Below are 25,637 nucleotides of genomic sequence, written 5' to 3' on the forward strand. Positions count from 1 at the left end.
TCCACTCTAAAATGCTCTTAACATGTATTTGTTCGTAATGAAAACAGGATGAAATAATGTTTGAACTACATTTAGCTGATAGTAGTTTTTAGCATTCAGAATGTAGGACTCCTAAATGTAATTTTAAGACCATAGTATTTCTACTTTTATTTAAGTAAAATATCTAATTTCTTCCACCTATGTGTATTCATGTTTGCAGAGATGGCAAAAGTACACGCATCCTTTACTAAGTAGAAGTACAGATACTAGTGTTTAAAAATACTCTGGTAAAAGTAGAAGTACTGACTAAACTTCTTAAGTAAAAGTAAAGAGGCTTTGAAGTGTACTTCAGTAAAAAGTACCCATAACTAGCAGCTGTTTTAAAGAGTACCTGACCTCCCTTTATATTAATAGAACAATAATGTCATTGTTAGCTAATGAATGTTTCCATGCTGAACAACGGCAACATGACAACGTTTCCATTGGTCCCTCTTCTTTAGAGAAGAGCAGGAAATGATGGATACACGGATCGTGTTCAGATCAATAGGCACGCAATGAGTCTAAAGAATAATGATCACGCATCAAACACACATTCAGACTAAAGGAACCAGCTGTTTGGAAAATGAGAGAAGTAGAAAGTACAAGTATTTGAGTTCAACATGAGAGAAGTAGAAAGTACAGGTATTTGAGTTCAACATGTGAGAAGTAGAAAGTACAGGTATTTGTGTTCAACATGTAAGAAGTAGAAAGTACAGGTATTTGAGTTCAACATGTAAGAAGTAGAAAGTACAGGTATTTGAGTTCAACATGTAAGAAGTAGAAAGTACAGGTATTTGAGTTCAACATGTAAGAAGTAGAAAGTACAGGTATTTGAGTTCAACATGTAAGAAGTAGAAAGTACAGGTATTTGAGTTCAACATGTAAGAAGTAGAAAGTACAGGTATTTGAGTTCAACATGTAAGAAGTAGAAAGTACAGGTATTTGTGTTCAACATGTAAGAAGTAGAAAGTACAGGTATTTGAGTTCAACATGTAAGAAGTAGAAAGTACAGGTATTTGAGTTCAACATGTAAGAAGTAGAAAGTACAGGTATTTGTGTTCAACATGTAAGAAGTAGAAAGTACAGGTATTTGTGTTCAACATGTAAGAAGTAGAAAGTACAGGTATTTGAGTTCAACATGTAAGAAGTAGAAAGTACAGGTATTTGAGTTCAACATGTAAGAAGTAGAAAGTACAGGTATTTGAGTTCAACATGTAAGAAGTAGAAAGTTCAGGTATTTGTGTTCAACATGTAAGAAGTAGAAAGTACAGGTATTTGTGTTCAACATGTAAGAAGTAGAAAGTACAGGTATTTGAGTTCAACATGTAAGAAGTAGAAAGTACAGGTATTTGTGTTCAACATGTAAGAAGTAGAAAGTACAGGTATTTGTGTTCAACATGTAAGAAGTAGAAAGTACAGGTATTTGAGTTCAACATGTAAGAAGTAGAAAGTTCAGGTATTTGTGTTCAACATGTAAGAAGTAGAAAGTACAGGTATTTGTGTTCAACATGTAAGAAGTAGAAAGTACAGGTATTTGAGTTCAACATGTAAGAAGTAGAAAGTTCAGGTATTTGTGTTCAACATGTAAGAAGTAGAAAGTACAGGTACTTGAGTTCAACATGTAAGAAGTAGAAAGTACAGGTATTTGTGTTCAACATGTAAGAAGTAGAAAGTATAGGTATTTGGGTTCAACATGTAAGAAGTAGAAAGTACAGGTATTTGTGTTCAACATGTAAGAAGTAGAAAGTATAGGTATTTGGGTTCAACATGTAAGAAGTAGAAAGTACAGGTATTTGGGTTCAACATGTAAGAAGTAGAAAGTACAGGTATTTGTGTTCAACATGTAAGAAGTAGAAAGTACAGGTATTTGTGTTCAACATGTAAGAAGTAGAAAGTATAGGTATTTGGGTTCAACATGTAAGAAGTAGAAAGTACAGGTATTTGGGTTCAACATGTAAGAAGTAGAAAGTACAGGTATTTGAGTTCAACATGTAAGAAGTAGAAAGTACAGGTATTTGAGTTCAACATGTAAGAAGTAGAAAGTACAGGTATTTGAGTTCAACATGTGAGAAGTAGAAAGTACAGGTATTTGAGTTCAACATGTAAGAAGTAGAAAGTACAGGTATTTGAGTTCAACATGTAAGAAGTAGAAAGTACAGGTATTTGAGTTCAACATGTGAGAAGTAGAAAGTACAGGTATTTGAGTTCAACATGTAAGAAGTAGAAAGTACAGGTATTTGTGTTCAACATGTAAGAAGTAGAAAGTACAGGTATTTGAGTTCAACATGTAAGAAGTAGAAAGTACAGGTATTTGAGTTCAACATGTAAGAAGTAGAAAGTACAGGTATTTGAGTTCAACATGTAAGAAGTAGAAAGTACAGGTATTTGAGTTCAACATGTGAGAAGTAGAAAGTACAGGTATTTGAGTTCAACATGTAAGAAGTAGAAAGTACAGGTATTTGTGTTCAACATGTAAGAAGTAGAAAGTACAGGTATTTGAGTTCAACATGTAAGAAGTAGAAAGTACAGGTATTTGAGTTCAACATGTAAGAAGTAGAAAGTACAGGTATTTGAGTTCAACATGTAAGAAGTAGAAAGTTCAGGTATTTGTGTTCAACATGTAAGAAGTAGAAAGTACAGGTATTTGTGTTCAACATGTAAGAAGTAGAAAGTACAGGTATTTGAGTTCAACATGTAAGAAGTAGAAAGTACAGGTATTTGTGTTCAACATGTAAGAAGTAGAAAGTACAGGTATTTGTGTTCAACATGTAAGAAGTAGAAAGTACAGGTATTTGAGTTCAACATGTAAGAAGTAGAAAGTTCAGGTATTTGTGTTCAACATGTAAGAAGTAGAAAGTACAGGTATTTGTGTTCAACATGTAAGAAGTAGAAAGTACAGGTATTTGAGTTCAACATGTAAGAAGTAGAAAGTTCAGGTATTTGTGTTCAACATGTAAGAAGTAGAAAGTACAGGTACTTGAGTTCAACATGTAAGAAGTAGAAAGTACAGGTATTTGTGTTCAACATGTAAGAAGTAGAAAGTATAGGTATTTGGGTTCAACATGTAAGAAGTAGAAAGTACAGGTATTTGTGTTCAACATGTAAGAAGTAGAAAGTATAGGTATTTGGGTTCAACATGTAAGAAGTAGAAAGTACAGGTATTTGGGTTCAACATGTAAGAAGTAGAAAGTACAGGTATTTGTGTTCAACATGTAAGAAGTAGAAAGTACAGGTATTTGTGTTCAACATGTAAGAAGTAGAAAGTATAGGTATTTGGGTTCAACATGTAAGAAGTAGAAAGTACAGGTATTTGGGTTCAACATGTAAGAAGTAGAAAGTACAGGTATTTGAGTTCAACATGTAAGAAGTAGAAAGTACAGGTATTTGAGTTCAACATGTAAGAAGTAGAAAGTACAGGTATTTGAGTTCAACATGTGAGAAGTAGAAAGTACAGGTATTTGAGTTCAACATGTAAGAAGTAGAAAGTACAGGTATTTGAGTTCAACATGTAAGAAGTAGAAAGTACAGGTATTTGAGTTCAACATGTGAGAAGTAGAAAGTACAGGTATTTGAGTTCAACATGTAAGAAGTAGAAAGTACAGGTATTTGTGTTCAACATGTAAGAAGTAGAAAGTACAGGTATTTGAGTTCAACATGTAAGAAGTAGAAAGTACAGGTATTTGAGTTCAACATGTAAGAAGTAGAAAGTACAGGTATTTGAGTTCAACATGTGAGAAGTAGAAAGTACAGGTATTTGAGTTCAACATGTAAGAAGTAGAAAGTACAGGTATTTGTGTTCAACATGTAAGAAGTAGAAAGTACAAGTATTTGAGTTCAACATGTAAGAAGTAGAAAGTACAGGTATTTGAGTTCAACATGTAAGAAGTAGAAAGTACAGGTATTTGAGTTCAACATGTGAGAAGTAGAAAGTACAGGTATTTGGGTTCAACATGTAAGAAGTAGAAAGTACAGGTATTTGAGTTCAACATGTAAGAAGTAGAAAGTACAAGTATTTGAGTTCAACATGTAAGAAGTAGAAAGTACAGGTATTTGAGTTCAACATGTAAGAAGTAGAAAGTACAGGTATTTGGGTTCAACATGTAAGAAGTAGAAAGTACATGTATTTGTGTTCAACATGTAAGAAGTAGAAAGTACAGGTATTTGTGTTCAACATGTAAGAAGTAGAAAGTACAGGTATTTGTGTTCAACATGTAAGAAGTAGAAAGTACAGGTATTTGTGTTCAACATGTAAGAAGTAGAAAGTACAGGTATTTGAGTTCAACATGTAAGAAGTAGAAAGTACAGGTATTTGAGTTCAACATGTAAGAAGTAGAAAGTACAGGTATTTGTGTTCAACATGTAAGAAGTAGAAAGTACAGGTATTTGTAAGAAGTCAAAGTAAAAAGCCGTCAGAAAAATAAGTAGTGGAGTAAAGTACTGATACCAGAAACATGTACTCAAGTACAGTAACGAAGTATTTGTACTCCACTCCTTCCCACCTCTGGTAGTGGCTAACAAACTGAATCTCTAAAAAGCAAAATGTAGAGTAGAAAAAGTACAATACTGACTTCTGACATGTAGAAGTATGAAGTAGCATACTGTGAAAATACTCCGCTAAAGTAAAAGTACCTCAACATTTAACCAGGTTAGATATATTCCTGTGAGCATCAGAGTTGTCTGTGCAGCTGAACGTCTGTCTGCATAATTTAGACGTCTGTTATTAGACTATAGGAACTATTCGATGATTCTAAATCTGTTCTTTTGTTGTAGTCATGGAGGAACAGTCCAAACGTTCAGCACTGAAACGACCCGATGTTCCCACCGGCTCATTTAGATGTTATCTAATGTGATCAATTTAAATGCAATTTAGATCGTCTCTTATCTGATAAAGTGTGTCTTGTACTGTAGCTCCAGGTTAACGCTGTAACGTCCTGAGTATTTAAATGATTGCCACGGACTCTACAGATGTTCTGGATAAGTATTTGTACTCCAATACTTCCCCCCTCTGCATGTTTGTCATTGGAACACATATTATTTCTCGTTGTGTGATTGTTGGATCTCCTCCTGATGAACTCTGGCAGTGAAGCAGACGTCTTGATCTGATTACCAGACTGAACACGGTGTTCCACACAAAACCTCTTCATCTGATGGTGAGAACAGAAAAGATGAGTGATGTAACCGTGAGAGTGAGAGTGGTGGGGGGTAATAAGTAGAAGAAGCCCTCAGGTGATGAAGACGAAGAGGTTTCGTTCTTGTTGCATCACTTTCAGCAGCTACTATAAACGCTCATGAGATGCAGAGGTGGAAAAGATCTTTAACTCAAGGTATATATGTGTGTATAAGTATGGGGTTTATGTATTGAATCGTTATCTGTTTAAAATCCAAAAATGTATTTATGTATTTCTTGAATCGGCTGTATTTTATTCCACTTCACAGCATTTAATTTGATATTATGCAATTATTCTATCTTTATTATTAACACAAGTCCCACATTATTAATGTGGCTTTTAATGGCGCATTTCCACTGCAGGGCCTCGCACGGCTTAGTACGGTATAGTTAGGCCTTGGTAGGCCAGGCTCACTTTATGCTGCGTTTCTATTACAGTTTAGTAGCTGGGGCAGTAACTATAGTAACGCAGTGTAGGCGGAGCCGTGACGTCATCTTCAATGAGAACCACAAAACCAACATCAGCCGTTAGCTGTTAGCCCTCAGAGCTCACAGCTCCTCATATCTGTTCAGAAACTAGACAGAAGATAAACAAGTACAAACCACAGACTGCCTGTGTCATGGCGAATACAGTCGCTGGTTTATTTATGTCTGTAGGCCGTTGTTGTGAGTGTGGACGGACGGAGCATAATACTGCGTTAGCTTAGCCGATCTCCATTCAGAAAACACGCAATTTAAAAGGTGTTTCGCCTGCCGTCTGTCTGCAGACTTGTCAAAGCATTAATTCATGGTTTTTACTAACCGGTATCAGTATGTTGTTACTTCGGCATCATTTTGAAACGTGTTACAATTAAATCACGGTCAAATATGTTCATTTTGTTGCCAGCGATTCTCTCACTAGTTTAGCATACTCAGCCCGGTTGTTGGCCCGGAAAGAACCTCGATTTTGGAGAGCCAGAGAACTGTGAAAAAGTACCCGCTAGCCGGAACTACGCCAAGTGGAAACGCAACCAAAAACGGGCCGGGTTTGGCACGGCACGCTTAAACCGCGCTGCAGTGGAAATGCGCCATAGATGTGCTTATTTTCAGTCCTGTCTTTGACTTCAATTTACATTTAGAGTTTGTATCACAAAGTGTTATTGCCTTTATTTTTGTTAGGTAAGTACTTTGGGGGACCTTTGTTTTTGCTATATTAATTCAGTTTGATTTGATTTTCATGTGATGATTCTACTTTACATATATATTTGACCAGGGACGTGCACAGACATTTGGAGGGGCTATTGCTCCAAACTGGAAAAAGGGCCTCCCCCCGAAAAAAAACATAAGACCTTTAGAAAATTGTGACTTGTTTTTAATGTAAAAGAAACCAAACGATTATTACATCAACTAAATTGAACAGTAAATCACATCTCATAACAAAATCAGCTAAGGTGACTACTTGCATTCGGTGACTTGATTTAAAAAATGACTGGTTTGTCCCTTATACCCTAACTGCCTTGAGACAACTCAAAATCAAGTTTCAAAATCCGACACTGAGGTGGTCTTAACGCACCGGCAGATGACAGCGCTGACAAAGTGTGTTTCCCGCAGCGAGACGCTACAATACTAATTGTGGGTTCATCATGTTGATTCGGCCACAACAGAAAAAAGTAAAACAAACTCTCGCTCTCTCCAGAGGGGCAGGTCAGCCAAAAAGGCCAAACGGGCCGTTGCCCGGGCAACATTAGCCCGTACCTGTGCACGTCCCTGTATTTTACTAATTTTTTCATTTTAATCTACATTCTTGCGACCCTTGCACAATTCAGATTTCATTTAAGGACATTTTGGCCAGGGTACAGGTAACTTTCTTGTGCATTTCGCACGAGGAAATGTCACGTGCGCCAAAGTAAATGTATTTTATTTATGTCCCCAGAGACTCTGGATGTTGAGGTAGAACATGGAAATACTCAAGTTAAGTACAATACTAACAAGTGCAGTACTTGAGTAAATGACTTATTTTCCACCACTGATAATTGATGTCATTACTGGATCCAGATGAAAGCTCTCCTAAACGATGGCCTTTCTTCCTCTGCTTTTGAAAGGAAAAGTCCAGATGTGGACAGCAGGGATTTTCTATTACAATAGTTTTCCATCTTAATTAGACGTCTTGAATACATCCCTCACAGGAGGAACTTGTTCCAGTCAGATAATCGTCTGAACAATGAGGCAGAGAAGTCAATGGGTTGATTGCTGGAACTGTCCTGAACCAAATGACATCTTTTGTCCACTATTAGAGGTAATTACAGCAGGACTTCCTGGATAAGACTCTCTGTAAATACGCATTAACAATCACTCACAACATTAAACCCAACAATGAAGTGAGTTATTTCTGTAAAGGCATTGAATGCATTAAGGAAAAAAGCACTAGCTCTTCTTCTAGCATTGAAACACTTTGGCTTTTAATACAATATTCTGAATAAAACATCTTTGGGTAACAGATTGAGAGTCATATTTCCATTTCATGTCATAATAACCAGGAACTGTGCTAACGTCGTAACTCTGAATGACTTTTTCATTTCTTTCACTATCGGCATGATGGCATAAATCTGCCGTGGAATAACTTTATTAATGACACGTGTGGTCTGTGACACAATGTGAGCCCCTTCCTGCAGATAAAATGATAATAGACTTTCGTGCAGCAGTAAAACAAAAAGGGTGTGAGTGCTAAGGGAAATCGCACATAAAGAAAAATCGTGTTTCCAACACCTTAACGCACACACAGGGACAATAGTCTGATTAAAGCAAGGAAATGAATTGTCTCGTTACACATGACGATGTCTAATGGTGTCATAAACTTGTCTTTTAAATACTCCCCGTCCTCATCTTTATTATAGAAACCCCCCGATCTGACCCCTTAACGACTTTCACACCACAGCCTGCCAGGGGAAATCAAGCCTGAGATGAACTGTGGAGAAAAAGTATTCAGATTCTTAACACTTAAAGAGTCAATGTTAACACTGAGAGCCAGAGAAAGAAAAGACCTGTCTATGCTGCACCAGAACGCCTCGTTGGACATTTTATTTTTTCGTAACGACGATCCAAATGGACCAATCCGTGGAGCTCCTCGCACGCACACACGCACACACGCACACACACACACACCACACACACACACACACACACACACACACACACACACACCACACACACACACACACACACACACACACACACACACACACACACACACACACACACACACACACACACACACACACACACACACACACACAGCCTTATCTTTTCTCAGCCGCAGCTACGTGGATCTCCACTCACAGTTCCCCACACACTCACGAGTGTGTGCTCAGGCTGAGTTCAGGCTGAGTTTCACCGTGTCTCGCAGACCCCACGCAGCAACCAACGACACCAGTAATCCAGCTCACACTTTCCGCTCCTCGAGCCTCAAAAGGCGGAGCAGCGAGCCCCGCAACGTCCCGCCAACACGGCACCCAGACCCCACGCAGCATTCTCATCTGTTTGTCCTTACTGGTGTCATTTCCTGGTTGCTAACAAACGCCATTGTAACACATAAACACACATCAGAGCACAGTGGGCTCACAGGGAGGGGGGGGGCAGGAGCTCCAACTAGCCGTGTAGGACAGAGAGTGAATACACATACTATACAGAGATGCTGTGAGAAACCAATGTGAGTTTGGAACATTGAACAATGTAAATCTATTCTAGTAGACCTCAACTATGGAATTATGATCAGTAGAAATGGCCATGACACGGGACCTTTAAAATAACACTCCAGATTTGACTGTGTACCACACGGGAGAAATACTCAAAAACCCTGCATCAAGTAGTACATTAGGGAAATGACCTTAAAGTATTAGGAGTAAAAGTAGTCATTGCAATTTATTTATTTTTAAAGCGAAAGCAGCAAATCTTCACATTTAAGAAGTTGAGCAAAACACTTCTTAGCAAAATTGCTGCCAATTAATTTTCTGTTAACCCTCTCTTGGTTTTAGTTACTTTAATATATCGTCGAATGATTTAATTTATACCAAATAATCATATTTTAAAAGTTATCATAAGTATTGTGTGTCAAAATCTGAATTTAAAAAGTAGCTAGAAATAAATCTTTAAATATTTGAGTAAAAAATACAACATTTGCTGTAGAAGTATAAAGTAGTCAAACATGAAAATACTCAGGTAAAGTACTTAAAATGCATACTTAGGTACAGTATTTGAGTACATGTACTTAGTTACTTTCCACCACTGTTGAAATGTGAGTGCTCTTGAGTTGCTCTCTGTTTAACTATATCCCTAATTCACTTACGTATACTTATATTGTTTTCAGGTGTTTCCAGTTCAACTTAATATCGTAATTATTCTGCTAACTCAAATGTAAATTGTAAAGTATATATTGTATTCAATGTTAACATTTTGGGAGGTTGATAGGCTGGACAAGCAGTATGTACACTACCTTCTATTGTGTGTATTTGTATATTTATATTGTGTATTCAATACATATACTCTATTAATATTTATCCTTCAATATTGATATATGTATGTTCATTGTTCTCATATGTTTATCTATTTTTATTGTATTTACTTCTCATTCATGCACGATGTCTTATCTTTGCTTCTGTGACAGAAACATTTACTACATTTGGGATCAATAAAATCAAAGTCAACTTTATTGTCAATCTTTCCGTTTGTGTGTAGAGAGAGAGATCGAAATACCGTTTCCCACAATCCTGAATACAAAAACTAATATATATAAAGATATGTATAAAAATGAGGGATGGGAATTTGAAAGCAAATGTATATTCGAATATTCGACCCCCAAAGAAACGGTTAACCGCTTAACCGAAATGTACATATCCTATCAAAAAATTAAAATGTGGGAAAAATGATTACAAAAAAAAACAAGAAACCAAGTGGAATTTGTCAAATGTATTGAACTGGTGATCACAGTGTGAACAGTTGACAGCTATAGGCCTACAGCTTTCATGCTTAAAACATAACTTTGTTTTTAAATGAAAGAGGGATCAAACACGAACAACATAACGGGTTAGGGTAACGTAACCCGTGACAACAGAGATCAACAACCTGTAACAGCGCCTATGCACAGAATGCAGCTATTCAATACTCATTCTTCTTTAAGAATATGAGCATGTCTACTCAGGGGAGAGGCGATTCACAATCAGGCCAGCTGTAGAGAAGACCCTCTCAGCTGGAATGTGGGCATAAGATGAGGCTTGAGTCTGCGTGGTCTGCGTGTAGGGAGGGGCAGCAGCCGTATCATTAGTTAGAACTAGCTAGATCTGATGGATTTGGACATAAACGCGAGTGAAGTATAACCGGACGCGAGAGAGAGAGATCAGCACCTGCAGCTCTGCCCGCTGTGAGGGACCGGTGAGCAACACACACCTTTAGACCTAACACACTTAGCTATGGCACTGTCGTATACATTGAATTATTCCATTTGATAATATGTAATCAACTTTGGCACCCCTCCCAAGAAAAACATTACAATACAAATATTCATAACTCATATTCGAATACCTGAATAATTTCGAATTTTCGACTAATCGTTCCCATCCCTATTAAAAATATGTATACCCTATATATACACAATCAACAGACACATTTATACATATGCACATTAAGACATAAATAAAAGCACAACAATCAATATCATAACTTCAATATCTTTGGGAAATGTACATTAGTGCAAGATTGTCCATAGCAACGTAAAAAGTGTCCGGTGGTTTATCTTATCGCATGTGTTTCCCTTATATAAAAAGGCACCTGACGACCCAGTGGGTGAGGAAAGGGAGGCGGGGGGTGTGAATAAAGCTCTATTCAAACCGCCCAGCTGACTCTGAGTGGATGTCTCCCTCTTGGCAGGGCAGAATGGCCGCCCTACGGATGTCTTATTCTCGGCAGGAAACAGTGAGGGTAACTGCACTCCATGCATACCAATCACACTCAGCTTCCACTGAAACATAGATGTGCCCCGCTCGGCTGGAAAACACTTAAAAAAAGAGAAACCGGAGCAGAGGAAGAGGTGATATTCTGCTGATGCTCTAATGGAGGGAGCATGCAAAGGTTGAAAGGTTTGTATTGGGGTGCAGCCATGCTGAAGAGACTCAGAGCTTCACTGCCAGGGATTAGAACTTTCCACAGTGACTTACGCTCTGCATCTCTATCGAATAACATGTCTTTCCTAAGAGAGGAAATACAACAAAGCAAAGTTTTGAAAGGCTGGTGCAAGGAAGACATATTTTAACCCTGGAGGTAGCATCTCCCTGGTTCCCTTGACAAAAAGCCAATGGGGTCTTTCCATGTGATTTAGGAAAACAAGATTGATGACAAAGAAACGTTTATGATTCTTACACGTTTTGTTCAGTAATCTCAACATATTAACACCACTTTGTGATTTTTAAGTAAAAAGCTAACGTTAGCTATGTTTGCTAGATGGCTTGTTAGATAGATTGCTTACTATATGGCTACATAGAGCGGTGCAGGGCTGACGTATTTACCCGGAAGTAAGCTGCTGGTTCCCTCAACAAAAAAACAGCGGGATTTCTCCATAGGATTTTGGAAAATAGCTCGAAATAAGGTCTGTGGAAAACGAACCTGTTTGAACGTTTTGTTCAGCCGGATAATCTCCACATGTCTACCCTACTTTTATAATGTTCTAATCATAAATCTAATGTCCAGAAGCTAAATGCTAACGTTATGCTATAAAGGAACTACGGCCGAGTCCAGCAGCACGACTTCAACGCCACGCCAACTTCAGATCCATATTCAAACTACAGATTCTAGAGGGAACGAGTTGAAGCGTTTGTTTGAACACTTTGCAGGAGGCAGGGACTTGCTTTCAAGCAGAACAGAAACTAACTTAGAGGAGTGTTCACGTGTTCGGCGTAATGACGTACAACGACCTCCACGACTTCTGTAGTCCTATTCAGCCACTTGGTAACAACCAGCGTTTCTCAGACACGTAAACTCTTCAGAAATCACCAGTGGGGTCTCTGCTGATGGATTTAATGTCGTAGAACAAAACGTGATCCGTCTCTTCAACGTGTCTCAGACCTTATTTCCAGATATTTTCTAAAACCCTACGGAGAGATCCCATTGGCTCTGAGACGAGGGAACAGGAAGTGGTGAAATGCTGACTCACTTCCGGGTTTTAGGACTCGTCACTGCACCACTCTATAGCACCCTGACAGCTCAGTTGAATTTAGTCTCTACGTAAACTTGTTTTTATAAATGTCAACACTGGACCTTTTATACCTTTCTGGCAGCGGGAGTTATTATTAACTTTCGACATAGGCTTTGGTATTACACCAGCTTTTGTTTTTGTAGCTCTTCATTTATACCAACAGACACTACAGGGTTATTAAACATGTCCTAATATGAGACTTGGGCCTTTTCCATATGCCTACCTGCAGTCACTAACACAGGATGGATGCTGTAAAACCATCCATCGCTGCAGTATAGCTATGAAGGATGATATGAATTGTTTACTATGCTGCTAGTGCTTAACTGGAAGAACTAACACAAAGGCAACTGAACTGGAAGTGAGCTACATGATGTGAATATTAACAGATACACAGTTGTGTGTCTGTGGGCCAATCATGAACAGCCCTTGATGTCATAATAACACTCGCACATAAGAAATCCCAGTTCAACCCCTGCCTGTAAAGTACCAACAGATCTAGACAAAGGGTCACGACTGATCAGACGTGAGAGGGTCTTTTTACACAGAGTGGCGTCTCAGTTGCACTGCGTTTGTAATCTGAAACGCTCGGCTTCACTGTGATGAATAACGCTTGACAGACAAGAAATTGTATTACTATATATTACTTATATACAACTCGAACACAATCTTTCATCCCACAGGCCATGAGACTGACACACACACACACACACACACACACACACACACACACACACACACACACACACACACACACACACACACACACACACACCATGTATACATCACTTCAGGGGACATTACATTGACTTACATGCATTTCCTGGAGACTTATCCTAACCTTAACCATAACCAACACATGCCTAACCCTTAACCTAACCCTTAACCCTAACCCTTAACCTTACCCTAACCCTTAACCTAACCCTTAACCCTAACCAAGTCTTCACCCTAAAATGAATGATTCCCCTTATGGGGACCTCCAATTTGTCCCCATAAGGGAAGCCAGTCCCCACACGTAACTATGTAAACAGATTTAGGTCCCCACAAGTATAGTAATGCTAGACCACACACACACACACACATCACTTTTCTGCCATCTCCGCTGAACACTTTAACATATTATTAACATTTTGAACTGTATACCCCGGTTATCTAGGCCCTTTTTGTTTTGTTGTTGTTTGTTTGTTTGTCACACTGTAGGACCTTGAGAAACGATATTTCGAGATTTCTGGATGTACAACATGTAGAATTCTTGACTTTGACTTGACTTTTGACTCCTTGCACTATTTCTATTCTATTCTATTTGTATTTACTTGCACTATTTTAACAATTGTTTCTGTGTTATTGTGTTGCTCTGTTGGAGGAGCCTGTGACCTCAGAATGTCATTGATATATCTGCACTGTAGCTGCAGTATGTACAAACGATAATAAAAGCCTTGAATCTTGAATTTAAAATGCACGTATCGGAGAGAGCAATAGCTGCTACAAACAAGAGATCTGAAAGGGACGGCTGCAGCATGTGACGACAGATAACATACATTCAGATTAAACATCGTTGGGCGTGGCTGTACTGGACCGTGATTTTTAACTGGCCTGAACGTGTATAATGGCCGTGATGATTGCACAGTGACAAACCGTGCTATTACAAGGATATCTCTCCGCTCTGTCAACTCTAGATGCTGCATCACATCGGACGCTGCCGTGTGAAGACGCACAGGCAGTGGAGGAGGAACAGAGAGGGCAGGAGGCAGGAAGGGTTTGTTCAAAGTCCAATTCCAGCCGTGATAAAACACACATAATTCATCTTCCATTTAAAACATCTCAGCCGGAAGTGTTTCGCATTGTTAAAACACACTGTGCACTTGTGCTGTGTCGTAATTCAGACACTTCACACATTACATGTTATTTAGCTTAATCCAAAGCAATTTACAGACATGAATAAGGGAGCGAATTGGTATCTTGATCTTGGTTTAACAATTGTAAATGTTTGGTGTTACAGAGTCTAATATTTATTTGTAATTTATTTTATTATAATCACACAAATTCTGTGCTCTGTATCTACCCAAAGTTACCTGACTTGTTTAGGCCTCCAATCATTGGGCGAAACATCCGAAATTCTGTCCCTGTACCCATACGATTATTTTTGTAGGGACTTCCCCCCTTTACGGTATATTGTGTCCCTTGACGTGTTTGACAGGAGAGGTAAACTGCCCTGGTTTCGGACATTAATGCATTAAGATATGAACATGTGTGCATGCTGAATCATTTCTTTCTTATTTAATCTGTGCAGGAGCCGAAGTGTGAGGGCGTACAATGTAGTAACGACTGATTTGTTGATCATCTGTTGTCAGAAGAAACAGAGAATGGCACCAACGATATGCAGACTTGGGTCTTATCCTTCCACAACACAACAGAGACAGCACTAGTCGACACCAGTCACCAGTGGGAGAAAACGTTTTTTAGAGAGTACTACAGTTTGGCAATGTACTTGTCCGAATACATTTTTGACTTGTCCAGAATGGACAAAAATTGGGGCCACTGGAATCTTCTTCTTCGCCATCGTATTTTACATTTTCCCACGGTTTTTACGACACCGCTAACGTAAGTGAGCGGTAAGATTTTACTGCATCACACATAGGGTTGGGTATCGTTTGGATTTTTAACGATTCCGGTTCTGCTTTTCCGAGAACCGAGTTTTGCTTCCCAACCCTGCCACTGTGCTACACTTCCCGCCCTGCCCCGCCCCCGTCTAACTAGAAAGCGGCGAGATGCATTTCCTTAGGAATCGACAAGCAGAACCGAAACTAACATTTCTAAAGGAACAATGGCGGACACGTACAATTTGCGAATGAGTTCTGCCTTTTGTAAACTGAATGTATCAATCATTTGTCATTAAATCAGGGCGAAAAACGTCACTTGGCCACCGGACAAGTCAATTGAAAGATCTACTTGTCCGATATTGTAAATAACACGTCCCGGACGGTGGGACGTGTACTTTTTCGCACACTGGTCACACTCACCTGAAGTGACAATCACAGCTGTTAGTTAGCTAGGAACATTATCGTTGGCGGTAGCAAATCATTACATACTGCTCAATTAACCAGATAAAATAACCGTGGCTTCATTTCGACACTGGTATAGTGGTAAATAACCATATATGTTTTAATTGTTATAGTTCTGTATTCACTGGAGCAACCACTGGTTTCCCAATTCCTGTTATTTCTGTTTCTGTGTTGTCTTTCGCTATGTCTCATTTGAAAGACTAACCTTAGTACACTGCATTTTGTACACCGTCTGTCGTACACTGTGAACACTTGCACAGTGTGTGAATTTCCACCGAGTAGCTTTGTCTAAAATCGCACACGGCTGCCATGCCCTCACAGGAAATGGCGTTCAACGTTGTTAGATGGCTAGGCAAGAACATTATTGTTGGCGGTAGCAAATCATTCCAGACTACTCAATTAACCAAATAAAATAACGGTAGCTTCTTCCAACACTATGAACGTGGTATGTTTATTAAATATAGAATAAAATACCCACATGTATAACTTTTTTTTTGTATGGAGCTTTGTTTACCGTAGCACTTGAGCTACGCAGCCAAGATGGCGGTCGTTGAGTTTGAGAAGTGTCCAGACATCCAAACTAAACTTATGAGTGAATTTTCCATACTTCACATTGGGACTATCGCACGTGTGCACTCAAAATAGCACATGTAAATTAAGAAGTACGTCAAATATGGCTAGATTCCCTCTTTAGAGTTTGTGCTTAGTCATGTATATAGTCCCTCTGTCTCACCTCACTTACTCTCCCTGGCTAGTGTTTAAGTAGAAGAAGACATTTCACCGCCTGCCAAAATCCTCAGCTTCCTGCCTGACACACCCAAAGTGTCCCAAAGAGACATTTGACAGAGAGGCTGGTAATTAAGAGAAGCTCTCTGACAGATGTATTACTGGCAGCCACACTGACACGCCAACATTCAGAGGAATTGGCAGATGGAGGATGGTGCCGAGCAAACGAGATATCAGCAGTTCAGTCTGGAGGGAAGTGCTTTTCAACTAAAAACTGTGTAATTCAAGGATGGATTTAATGATGGTGGATCCAAGATAATCGATTAGTGGTTTGGTCCAGATAGTGGTGGGCTTTAAATCAGGAGCTAAGTGTTTATTAGTGTTACAATACAACATCGTTGGATAGGATGGTTTGGCCACAGATTTGATCTTTTTGCCTGAATTTAGGAAAGGGTTTTTGAAATACATGACCAAAAGTTGACTTTACTTTGTTTTGTGTTTGGGCCCTTTGTCTGTGTGGCAAAGACTAACAAGTATTTGGATTGCAAGTGTTATAAAGTATGTTTAAAACACAGTACAAATTGACACATGCACAGGACTAAATATTAGGTCTAAATACACACATTTCCAATCGGGACCAGGCACTACTGCCATACCGGTTTTGTATAGTAATGTACATGCTGTGTCACTGCCACCATCAGTATGAAACATATCATATCGTATCGTACTGTACCATATTGTATAGTAACGCATCAGGCCCGTACCCAGGATTTCGTTGATGACGGAGGTCCAAAACATGCTAGGGGAGCTCGGGGGCGATTTTCAAGATACAGATATCTGTTTCTTAAGTCCTGCGGGGGGGAGGGGAGGGGGGGGATATATTGCTTTCAAACCATGTCAGTGGGCTGCAGCATGCATTATATTTGAAAGTGTAATGCATGAGAATCATTTGATTGTAACCAATATTGATCCACATTATAATCTGGACATGCAGAAGACATGCCCACGAAACATTGGAAAAGTAATGTCTCTGTCCTCTACTCATCCCTCATGGTTAACTGTATGCTCCTCCTCACTTGTCGCTCCTGCCAGTGTATTACAAATAATTCAGTAATTTAGTTCATTTCACTTTGCAGATAGATGGGGTTATTAAGTTTGTGTTGAACAACACATGATCAGAATGTAAATGCACCCTGGGCTCAGAAGGCTGTCCCTGCAGTCCCTCTCTTTCTCTCGGCCTGTCCTGCATCTCCCTTACGAAAGCTAAGCTTGGACTGATAATCTTTCCATTACATCTGTGTCAGTAAAAAAAGAAAACGATACAATGTTATCTCCTCAATCTTTTACTCAAATTATAATGAAAGAAAAGCATTGAAACTTTCGTTAAAAGGTCTGGCGTTGGATGAATTAAATCAAAGTTCGCTGTCTAGCTATTTTATGCACGCAATTTAAACCAAAGTATAGCCTATACGTGTTCCGTATTGTATAGTAACGTATCATACTGTACCGTATTGAATAGTAACGCATCATACTGTACCGTATTGAATAGTAACGTATCATACTGTACCGTATTGAATAATAACGTATCATACTGTACCGTATTGAATAGTAACGTATCATACTGTACCGTATTGAATAATAACGTATCATACTGTACCGTATTGAATAGTAACGCATCATACTGTACCGTATTGAATAGTAACGTATCATACTGTACCGTATTGTATAGTAACGTATCATACTGTACCGTATTGTATAGTAACGTATCATACTGTACCGTATTGTATAGTAACGCATTATACTGTACCGTATTGAATAGTAACGCATCATACTGTACCGTATTGTATAGTAACGTATCATACTGTACCGTATTGTATAGTAACGTATCATACTGTACCGTATTGTATAGTAACGTATCATACTGTACCGTATTGTATAGTAACGCATCATACTGTACCGTATTGTATAGTAACGTATCATACTGTACCGTATTGTATAGTAACGTATCATACTGTACCGTATTGAATAGTAACGCATCATACTGTACCGTATTGTATAGTAACGTATCATACTGTACCGTATTGAATAGTAACGCATCATACTGTACCGTATTGTATAGTAACGCATCATACTGTACCGTATTGTATAGTAACGCATCATACTGTACCGTATTGAATAGTAACGCATCATACTGTACCGTATTGAATAGTAACGCATCATACTGTACCGTATTGTATAGTAACGTATCATACTGTACCGTATTGTATAGTAACGTATCATACTGTACCGTATTGTATAGTAACGCATCATACTGTACCGTATTGTATAGTAACGCATCATACTGTACCGTATTGTATAGTAACGTATCATACTGTACCGTATTGAATAGTAACGCATCATACTGTACCGTATTGTATAGTAACGTATCATACTGTACCGTATTGTATAGTAACGCATCATACTGTACCGTATTGTATAATAACGTATCATACTGTACCGTATTGAATAGTAACGCATCATACTGTACCGTATTGTATAGTAACGTATCATACTGTACCGTATTGTATAGTAACGTATCATACTGTACCGTATTGAATAGTAACGTATCATACTGTACCGTATTGAATAATAACGTATCATACTGTACCGTATTGTATAGTAACGCATCATACTGTACCGTATTGTTATAGTAACGTCATCATACTGTACCGTATTGTATAGTAACGCTCATACTGTACCGTATTGTATAGTACGCATCATACTGTACCGTATTGTATAGTAACGCATCATACTGTACCGTATTGTATAGTAACGCATCATACTGTACCGTATTGTATAGTAACGCATCATACTGTACCGTATTGTATAGTAACGCATCATACTGTACCGTATTGTATAATAACGCATCATACTGTACCGTATTGAATAATAACGTATCATACTGTACCGTATTGTATAGTAACGCATCATACTGTACCGTATTGTATAGTAACGCATCATACTGTACCGTATTGAATAGTAACGCATCATACTGTACCGTATTGAATAGTAACGTATCATACTGTACCGTATTGAATAGTAACGTATCATACTGTACCGTATTGAATAGTAACGCATCATACTGTACCGTATTGAATAGTAACGCATCATACTGTACCGTATTGTATAGTAACGTATAGTACCGTAACACACCAGACTGCATTACTGCCGCCCCCAATACGCACCATATCGTATCATATTGGAGATTTGCACAAACATGGGTAAGAAAGAAAGATTGAACAGCATAAGGGGAAATTATAGTATGAAGCAATCCAAGAGGGAGTAGCATCTACATTTTAAATCACAGATTGCAAACCCATCGCTGCACAAAGCTGTGAATAATTAACCATGACGTTTATAGCATGACCATCTCTGCAGTGCATACTTCCCAATGTTTCTTTCGAAGAAAACGTACAGATTTTTGGACAGAAAATCTCTACGATGCTGCTCTCACAGTGAGCCACAGCTGACAGATGTAAGTATCGCGTCAGAAATGGTCTTGCTCTTTGTGAGGACTGATTGATGGGAGTCATGAGGACATGCAGCTGCATTACACATGTTGATTACACAGAGGGGAGGGGGGAGACTTTGCTGCACATCACCACAGTTGCCAGCGGTAACCAGTTCAATTAAATAAGTCTTTATGATTCTACCAGACAGACTATGACTATTACAACGGTAAATACTAGACCACTTGCACAGCTGACATTCTTAATTGCTGCATTTCACCGAGCAGAAATAAAGTAAGCACTCTAGATAAGTATGTGTAGTAAAGGGATTTAGTTAGGGTACCAGAGCAGTTTTTAGCAGACCTTTTAGTGTTACTACTCGTGCCTGCTTGGTAATTATTGGAAGCGAGGCGGATATTTACTAAACTTCTACCCGGGCAGCTGTGTCTCTGTATAAAGTTATATTAAAATCACAGAGCAACACTGTGTGGGTATATCATTATTATTGGACCTATAAAAGGACTGGTCTTAGACAGATGTGTTTTCAATTGCTGTTTCAGTTGTGACATTTGTCTTTTAGGCCAGTCGGACATTAATTGTTAATTTTGAGTGTTGTATGTCTTTTCAAAATGGACCTAAAGTCTCTTCAATAAAGCTGATGATGATGATGATGATGATGATGATGATGATGATGATGATTAAGACCACTTGGTAACAGTAGAGCTGTTGTACAGTAAACAAAAGTCACTGGGCATTTAATAACACGGTTCACGTTAATTTCTATATATGTTATGGTACAGCCATCATCAAATATACTTTCAGCAAGTTATTTATTTGCAGACGAAACAGAGAATGAAAGATACAACTAATCAAATTCTGCTGCTGTGGGACAAAAAAAAGGACACAAATATACCTCCATATTTCAAAGAAAGGATTGGACAATTACTGTTTTGGGGAGGGGTTTGGCAAACAGTGAAATATTATACATTAACATGTTGTATAAGATATGTTGAGAGAGGAGACTCACTTGTACTGGGCCTGGAAATGTTCCTTGACGAAGCTGTGCTGGAGTCCGGACTCAGACAGAACTTCCTCTGCTCCACAGAGACCCTGCAGAGAATGAGACCCCCGTCAAGTATACAGAATATTGTATTTATTACTGGGAGGGGTTTGGGTTTGCTCCATCAATGAATACAATAAAACATTTTTTTTTTAAATCAAATAAATTGGTGAGAAAAGTCAACATTTTGAAAAATACATTTAAAAAAAGAAAAAATTATAATAAAGAAAATCAAAAACAAATGTAAGCAATAAATCCAAAATTCTGAAAGAAATCTTACATCTGAGAAAAAGTCAAAATTCTGAATTTTTTTCAAAACTCTGTAAAAGAACAATTATTCTGAAATCTTATCGAAATCACATTTCTGAGAAAGGTCAAAATTATTTGAATAAAGTCAAATTACCTGAAAAAAATCCAGAATTGTGAGGAAACAATCAAATTCCTAAGTAAAAAGTATAAATTCTTAAAAATATCTCATTTCTAAGAAAAAAGACAGAAGTTAAAAAAAAAATTATCTGAAAAAAGTCAAATTTCTGAAAAAATTTCATGTCAAATTTTTAAGAAGAAATCGAAAATTCTTTTTTATTTCTAGCAAAAAGTCAGAATCATATTTCTGAGAACAATTAAAATGTTTGAGAAGAAATTTAGTAATAATTCTCATTAGTTCTGTCTGGCAGACAAAGGCGATTTCGGATGAGTATCATACTGTATAAAGTTGTGATGCAGCAATAAACCCAACAGATCTCACAAAGGCTGAGTGCAGTGCAGCTTTGGCACTTTTCCTCAGTAATTAAGTGATAATCAAAAGTGAAAGCACCAAAAACATAAACCCTGAGGACGACATCTTTCACTTTCATCTACTGAGCTACAACAGAGAGGAATCTGGCCTTGGACAAAGATAAAAGAAATATAAAATCAAAACAGAATCCGATCACTGAAAGGCAAGGTCAAAAAGCAAATTAGTGGGACATATATACACACACACACACACACACACACACACACACACACACACACACACACACACACCACACACACACACACACACACACACACACACACACACACACCACACACACACACACACACACACACACACACCACACACACACACACACACCACTGTGTTAATGACATAGAACCAACTGATCAACCGTCTGCATCAGTTCAATACAGTCATATAGTTGGGGACCTTCATGATGTTATTTTATATTACATGTTATAATACGTGTTAGCTATGGAATAAATGTTGTGAGGCGGCTAACGTTGGGCTATAAAAGAACTACAGGAAGGTCACATGACTTCACGTCACCACCGCTAAGCTAAAGGTGGCTAATGTTGGGCTATAAAGGAACTACAGCACGATCACATGACTTCACGTCACCACCGCTAAGCTAAAGGAGGCTAATGTTGGGCTATAAAGGAACTACAGCACGGTCACATGACTTCACGTCATCACCGCTAAGCTAAAGGCGGCTAATGTTGGGCTATAAAGGAATTACAGCACGGTCACATGACTTCACGTCACCACCGCTAAGCTAAAGGTGGCTAATGTTGGGATATAAAGGAATTACAGCACGGTCACATGACTTCACGTCACCACCGCTAAGCTAAAGGCGGCTAATGTTGGGCTATAAAGGAACTACAGCACGGTCACATGACTTCACGTCACCACCGCTAAGCTAAAGGTGGCTAATGTTGGGCTATAAAGGAACTACAGCACGGTCACATGACTTCACGTCACCACCGCTAAGCTAAAGGTGGCTAATGTTGGGCTATAAAGGAACTACAGCACGGTCACATGACTTCACGTCACCACCGCTAAGCTAAAGGTGAATACGAAGTGAATAAGTGTTGTTCCCAAAATGCCCGACTATATAATTCATTTTTAAAAGACTTGTGCATATAAGTGGAAGAGTGCTAACAGTTATATTTAGCAGTCACACTTTATCAGTTCATCTCTGTACAGTACCCACTCCATTTCACACCTTATCAGCCGTGGAAAACGTCCTGAAAAACATTATTTCGGTCGCCAAGTGGTTCTGCTTAAAAGGCCATAATGTGGCACCTTGTTAGCATTTCTCTGCTCTCACGCTATCAACCCCACAATAGCTCGGTGTACAAGTCAGACACTTGAGAATGCATTAAGTCGTCATATCATTTCAGCTGTGCTTTTACACTTGGAAAAGCACTTTCCGATTCTTCTCTGTGACACATGCTTTCTCTCCCTCATGACTTCCTGCTCCTGGTCCCATATTGGCTGCCAGTCAGAGCGTGACCTCCGCTAACAAACAGAGCAGAGAGGAGGTTTAGAGTTTCTAAAAGGAGAGAGGGTTCATCTGAGAAATCAGCATGAGACAGAGACGGAGAGGAGGGTCGTTTTCAGTTCACCAACATTTCTAATCCCGAGTCTATTCTTCTGAGCATTTGAGCTTTGCAAAGATGGAGCGCAAGAATGCAACCTGACCGTCCTGCTGCAGCGTGCTTCAACAGACATGAACAATCCCTCATCTTTACCCCCTGTCTTAGTCTTTCCTCTGCACATGGATTTCAGCGTTTTCTTATGCTTGGTCCAAAAGAGTGTTGCAGGAATGAATCATAAAACTGGGAAATAAGTTAGCCTTTTGGAACTAAGTTTGCCCATCTTGAAGTCAATGTTTTTTTTAATGCGTTCTTGGTTAGAACAGAGTAAATGCCCCACTGGTGAATTTAAAAACAGCGGTTGCTAACAAGTGTCTAAATGAGACGACTAAACGACTGAACGTTGAACATTAGCCTCCTTTAGCTTAGCGGTGGTGACGTGAAGTCATGCGACCGTGCTGTAGTTCCTTTATAGTCCAACATTAGCCGCCTTTAGCTTAGCGGTGGTGACGGGAAGTCATGCGACCGTGCTGTAGCTCCTTTATAGCCCAACATTAGCCACCTTTAGCTTAGCGGTGGTGACGGGAAGTCATGTGACCGTGCTGTAGTTCCTTTATAGCCCAACATTAGCCGCCTTTAGCTTAGCGGTGGTGACGGGAAGTCATGTGACCGTGCTGTAGTTCCTTTATAGCCCAACATTAGCCGCCTTTAGCTTAGCGGTGGTGATGTGAAATCATGTGACCGTGATGTAGTTCCTTTATAGCCCAACATTAGCCTCCTTTAGCTTAGCGGTGGTGACATGAAGTCATGCGACCATGCTGTAGCTCCTTTATAGCCCAACATTAGCCACCTTTAGCTTAGCGGTGGTGACGGGAAGTCATGTGACCGTGCTGTAGTTCCTTTATAGCCCAACATTAGCCTCCTTTAGCTTAGCGGTGGTGACGTGAAGTCATGCGACCGTGCTGTAGCTCCTTTATAGCCCAACATTAGCCACCTTTAGCTTAGCGGTGGTGACGGGAAGTCATGTGACCGTGCTGTAGTTCCTTTATAGCCCAACATTAGCCGCCTTTAGCTTAGCGGTGGTGACGGGAAGTCATGTAACCGTGCTGTAGTTCCTTTATAGCCCAACATTAGCCACCTTTAGCTTAGCAGTGGTGATGTGAAATCATGTGACCGTGATGTAGTTCCTTTATAGCCCAACATTAGCCTCCTTTAGCTTAGCGGTGGTGATGTGAAATCATGTGACCGTGATGTAGTTCCTTTATAGCCCAACATTAGCCTCCTTTAGCTTAGCGGTGGTGACATGAAGTCATGCGACCGTGCTGTAGCTCCTTTATAGCCTGACGTTAGCTAAAATGTGTACGTTTCATGAGCATTTGTCCGCCACAGAGATTATTTTCTGCAATAATCCAATAGAAAATGCATCCCATTGGCTTTTAATGGAGCGAGGCCTTGCAATGCTAACTTCATTGTTGGCCTACAAAAAGGCATCATCCTTTCACCATTGTAGGCTATTCCCCAACAAAAACCCAGCTGACGTTGTTCAGGTAAACCATGCAAAGTGTAGTGCTTCTGTTTTAATAAATGCACTGACATCATGCTCTGAATTCCTCTCCTTTTTTCCCTCCACATACTTGGTAAGGGATTCCTTTGCTATCTTCATGCAGAGATAACAAAGCCACTGAGTGCAGACACGCTGTCAGTCTTATCACCTCTCAGAAATCCGTGTGAAAAAACTGCAAGGTGTCAGCTGTGTGTTGACAGTAGCTGTTGATGATGTGGACATTTAAGCTCAGTGAGAAAGTGGGAAATGCACACAGACATCTGATAAAGCAGGGACGTGCACAGACATTTGGAGGGGCTATTGCTCTAAACTGGAAAAAGGGCCTCCCCCCGAAAAACACACAAGACCTTTTCAAAATTGTAACTTGTTTTTAATGTAAAAGAACCAAACGATTATTACATCAACTAAATTGAACAGCTCATAACAAAATAAGCGAAGGCGAGTATTTGCATTCGGTGACTTGATTTTAAAAATGTTTTGCGGTCCATATCTCATTAAAATATCTAATGTTAGTAACTATTAAAGATAAAATGGGGACAATTCTGTTCTAATGTAGTTTGACCATTGTAACTGCTGTGCAGTCCAGACATACTGATACAATAGGGCCTCTAACTAATTACCTTAAATAAACTCACAAATGATTATTATTCTTATCATTCTTTATGAGCGCGGTAACGGTAAGGTATCTAATTACTTATTTATTTAGTATTCCATAACTTAGTAACAGAGATTGTCAAACTGAAGTGGTAGAGACATGGCAGAAATCCTACAATGAAGCGGGACATTGAACTGTTCACCCGTGAGAGGGCGATCAAGAAAAGAGAGCGAGCGGCGCGTTGAGGGAGTTTACAGATGAGAAGACACAGAAAGACAGAAGCTCAATAACAACAAGTATGCTATATTTAGGTGTTCTTTTGTAAATAACCGACGGTATCAAGAGGAAGTAAAGTCCCCTGGTTTGTCCCTTATACCCTA

At 39.1% G+C, this 25,637-nt stretch overlaps 1 protein-coding gene across 1 annotated transcript in view; it reads right to left on the bottom strand.

Annotated features, from left to right (window-relative positions):
- usp43b (ubiquitin specific peptidase 43b) overlaps positions 1 to 25,637 on the bottom strand; it is a 124,901-nt gene that overhangs the window by 57,915 nt on the left and 41,349 nt on the right. The window contains exon 4 of the mRNA XM_034222673.1: positions 20,705 to 20,787. Within this exon, the coding sequence (XP_034078564.1) occupies positions 20,705 to 20,787 (83 nt within the window). The remainder of the gene's footprint in view (positions 1 to 20,704; positions 20,788 to 25,637) is intronic.

Source organism: Gymnodraco acuticeps, unplaced genomic scaffold (genome assembly GCF_902827175.1).
Source record: "Gymnodraco acuticeps unplaced genomic scaffold, fGymAcu1.1, whole genome shotgun sequence".
NCBI lineage: Eukaryota > Metazoa > Chordata > Actinopteri > Perciformes > Bathydraconidae > Gymnodraco > Gymnodraco acuticeps.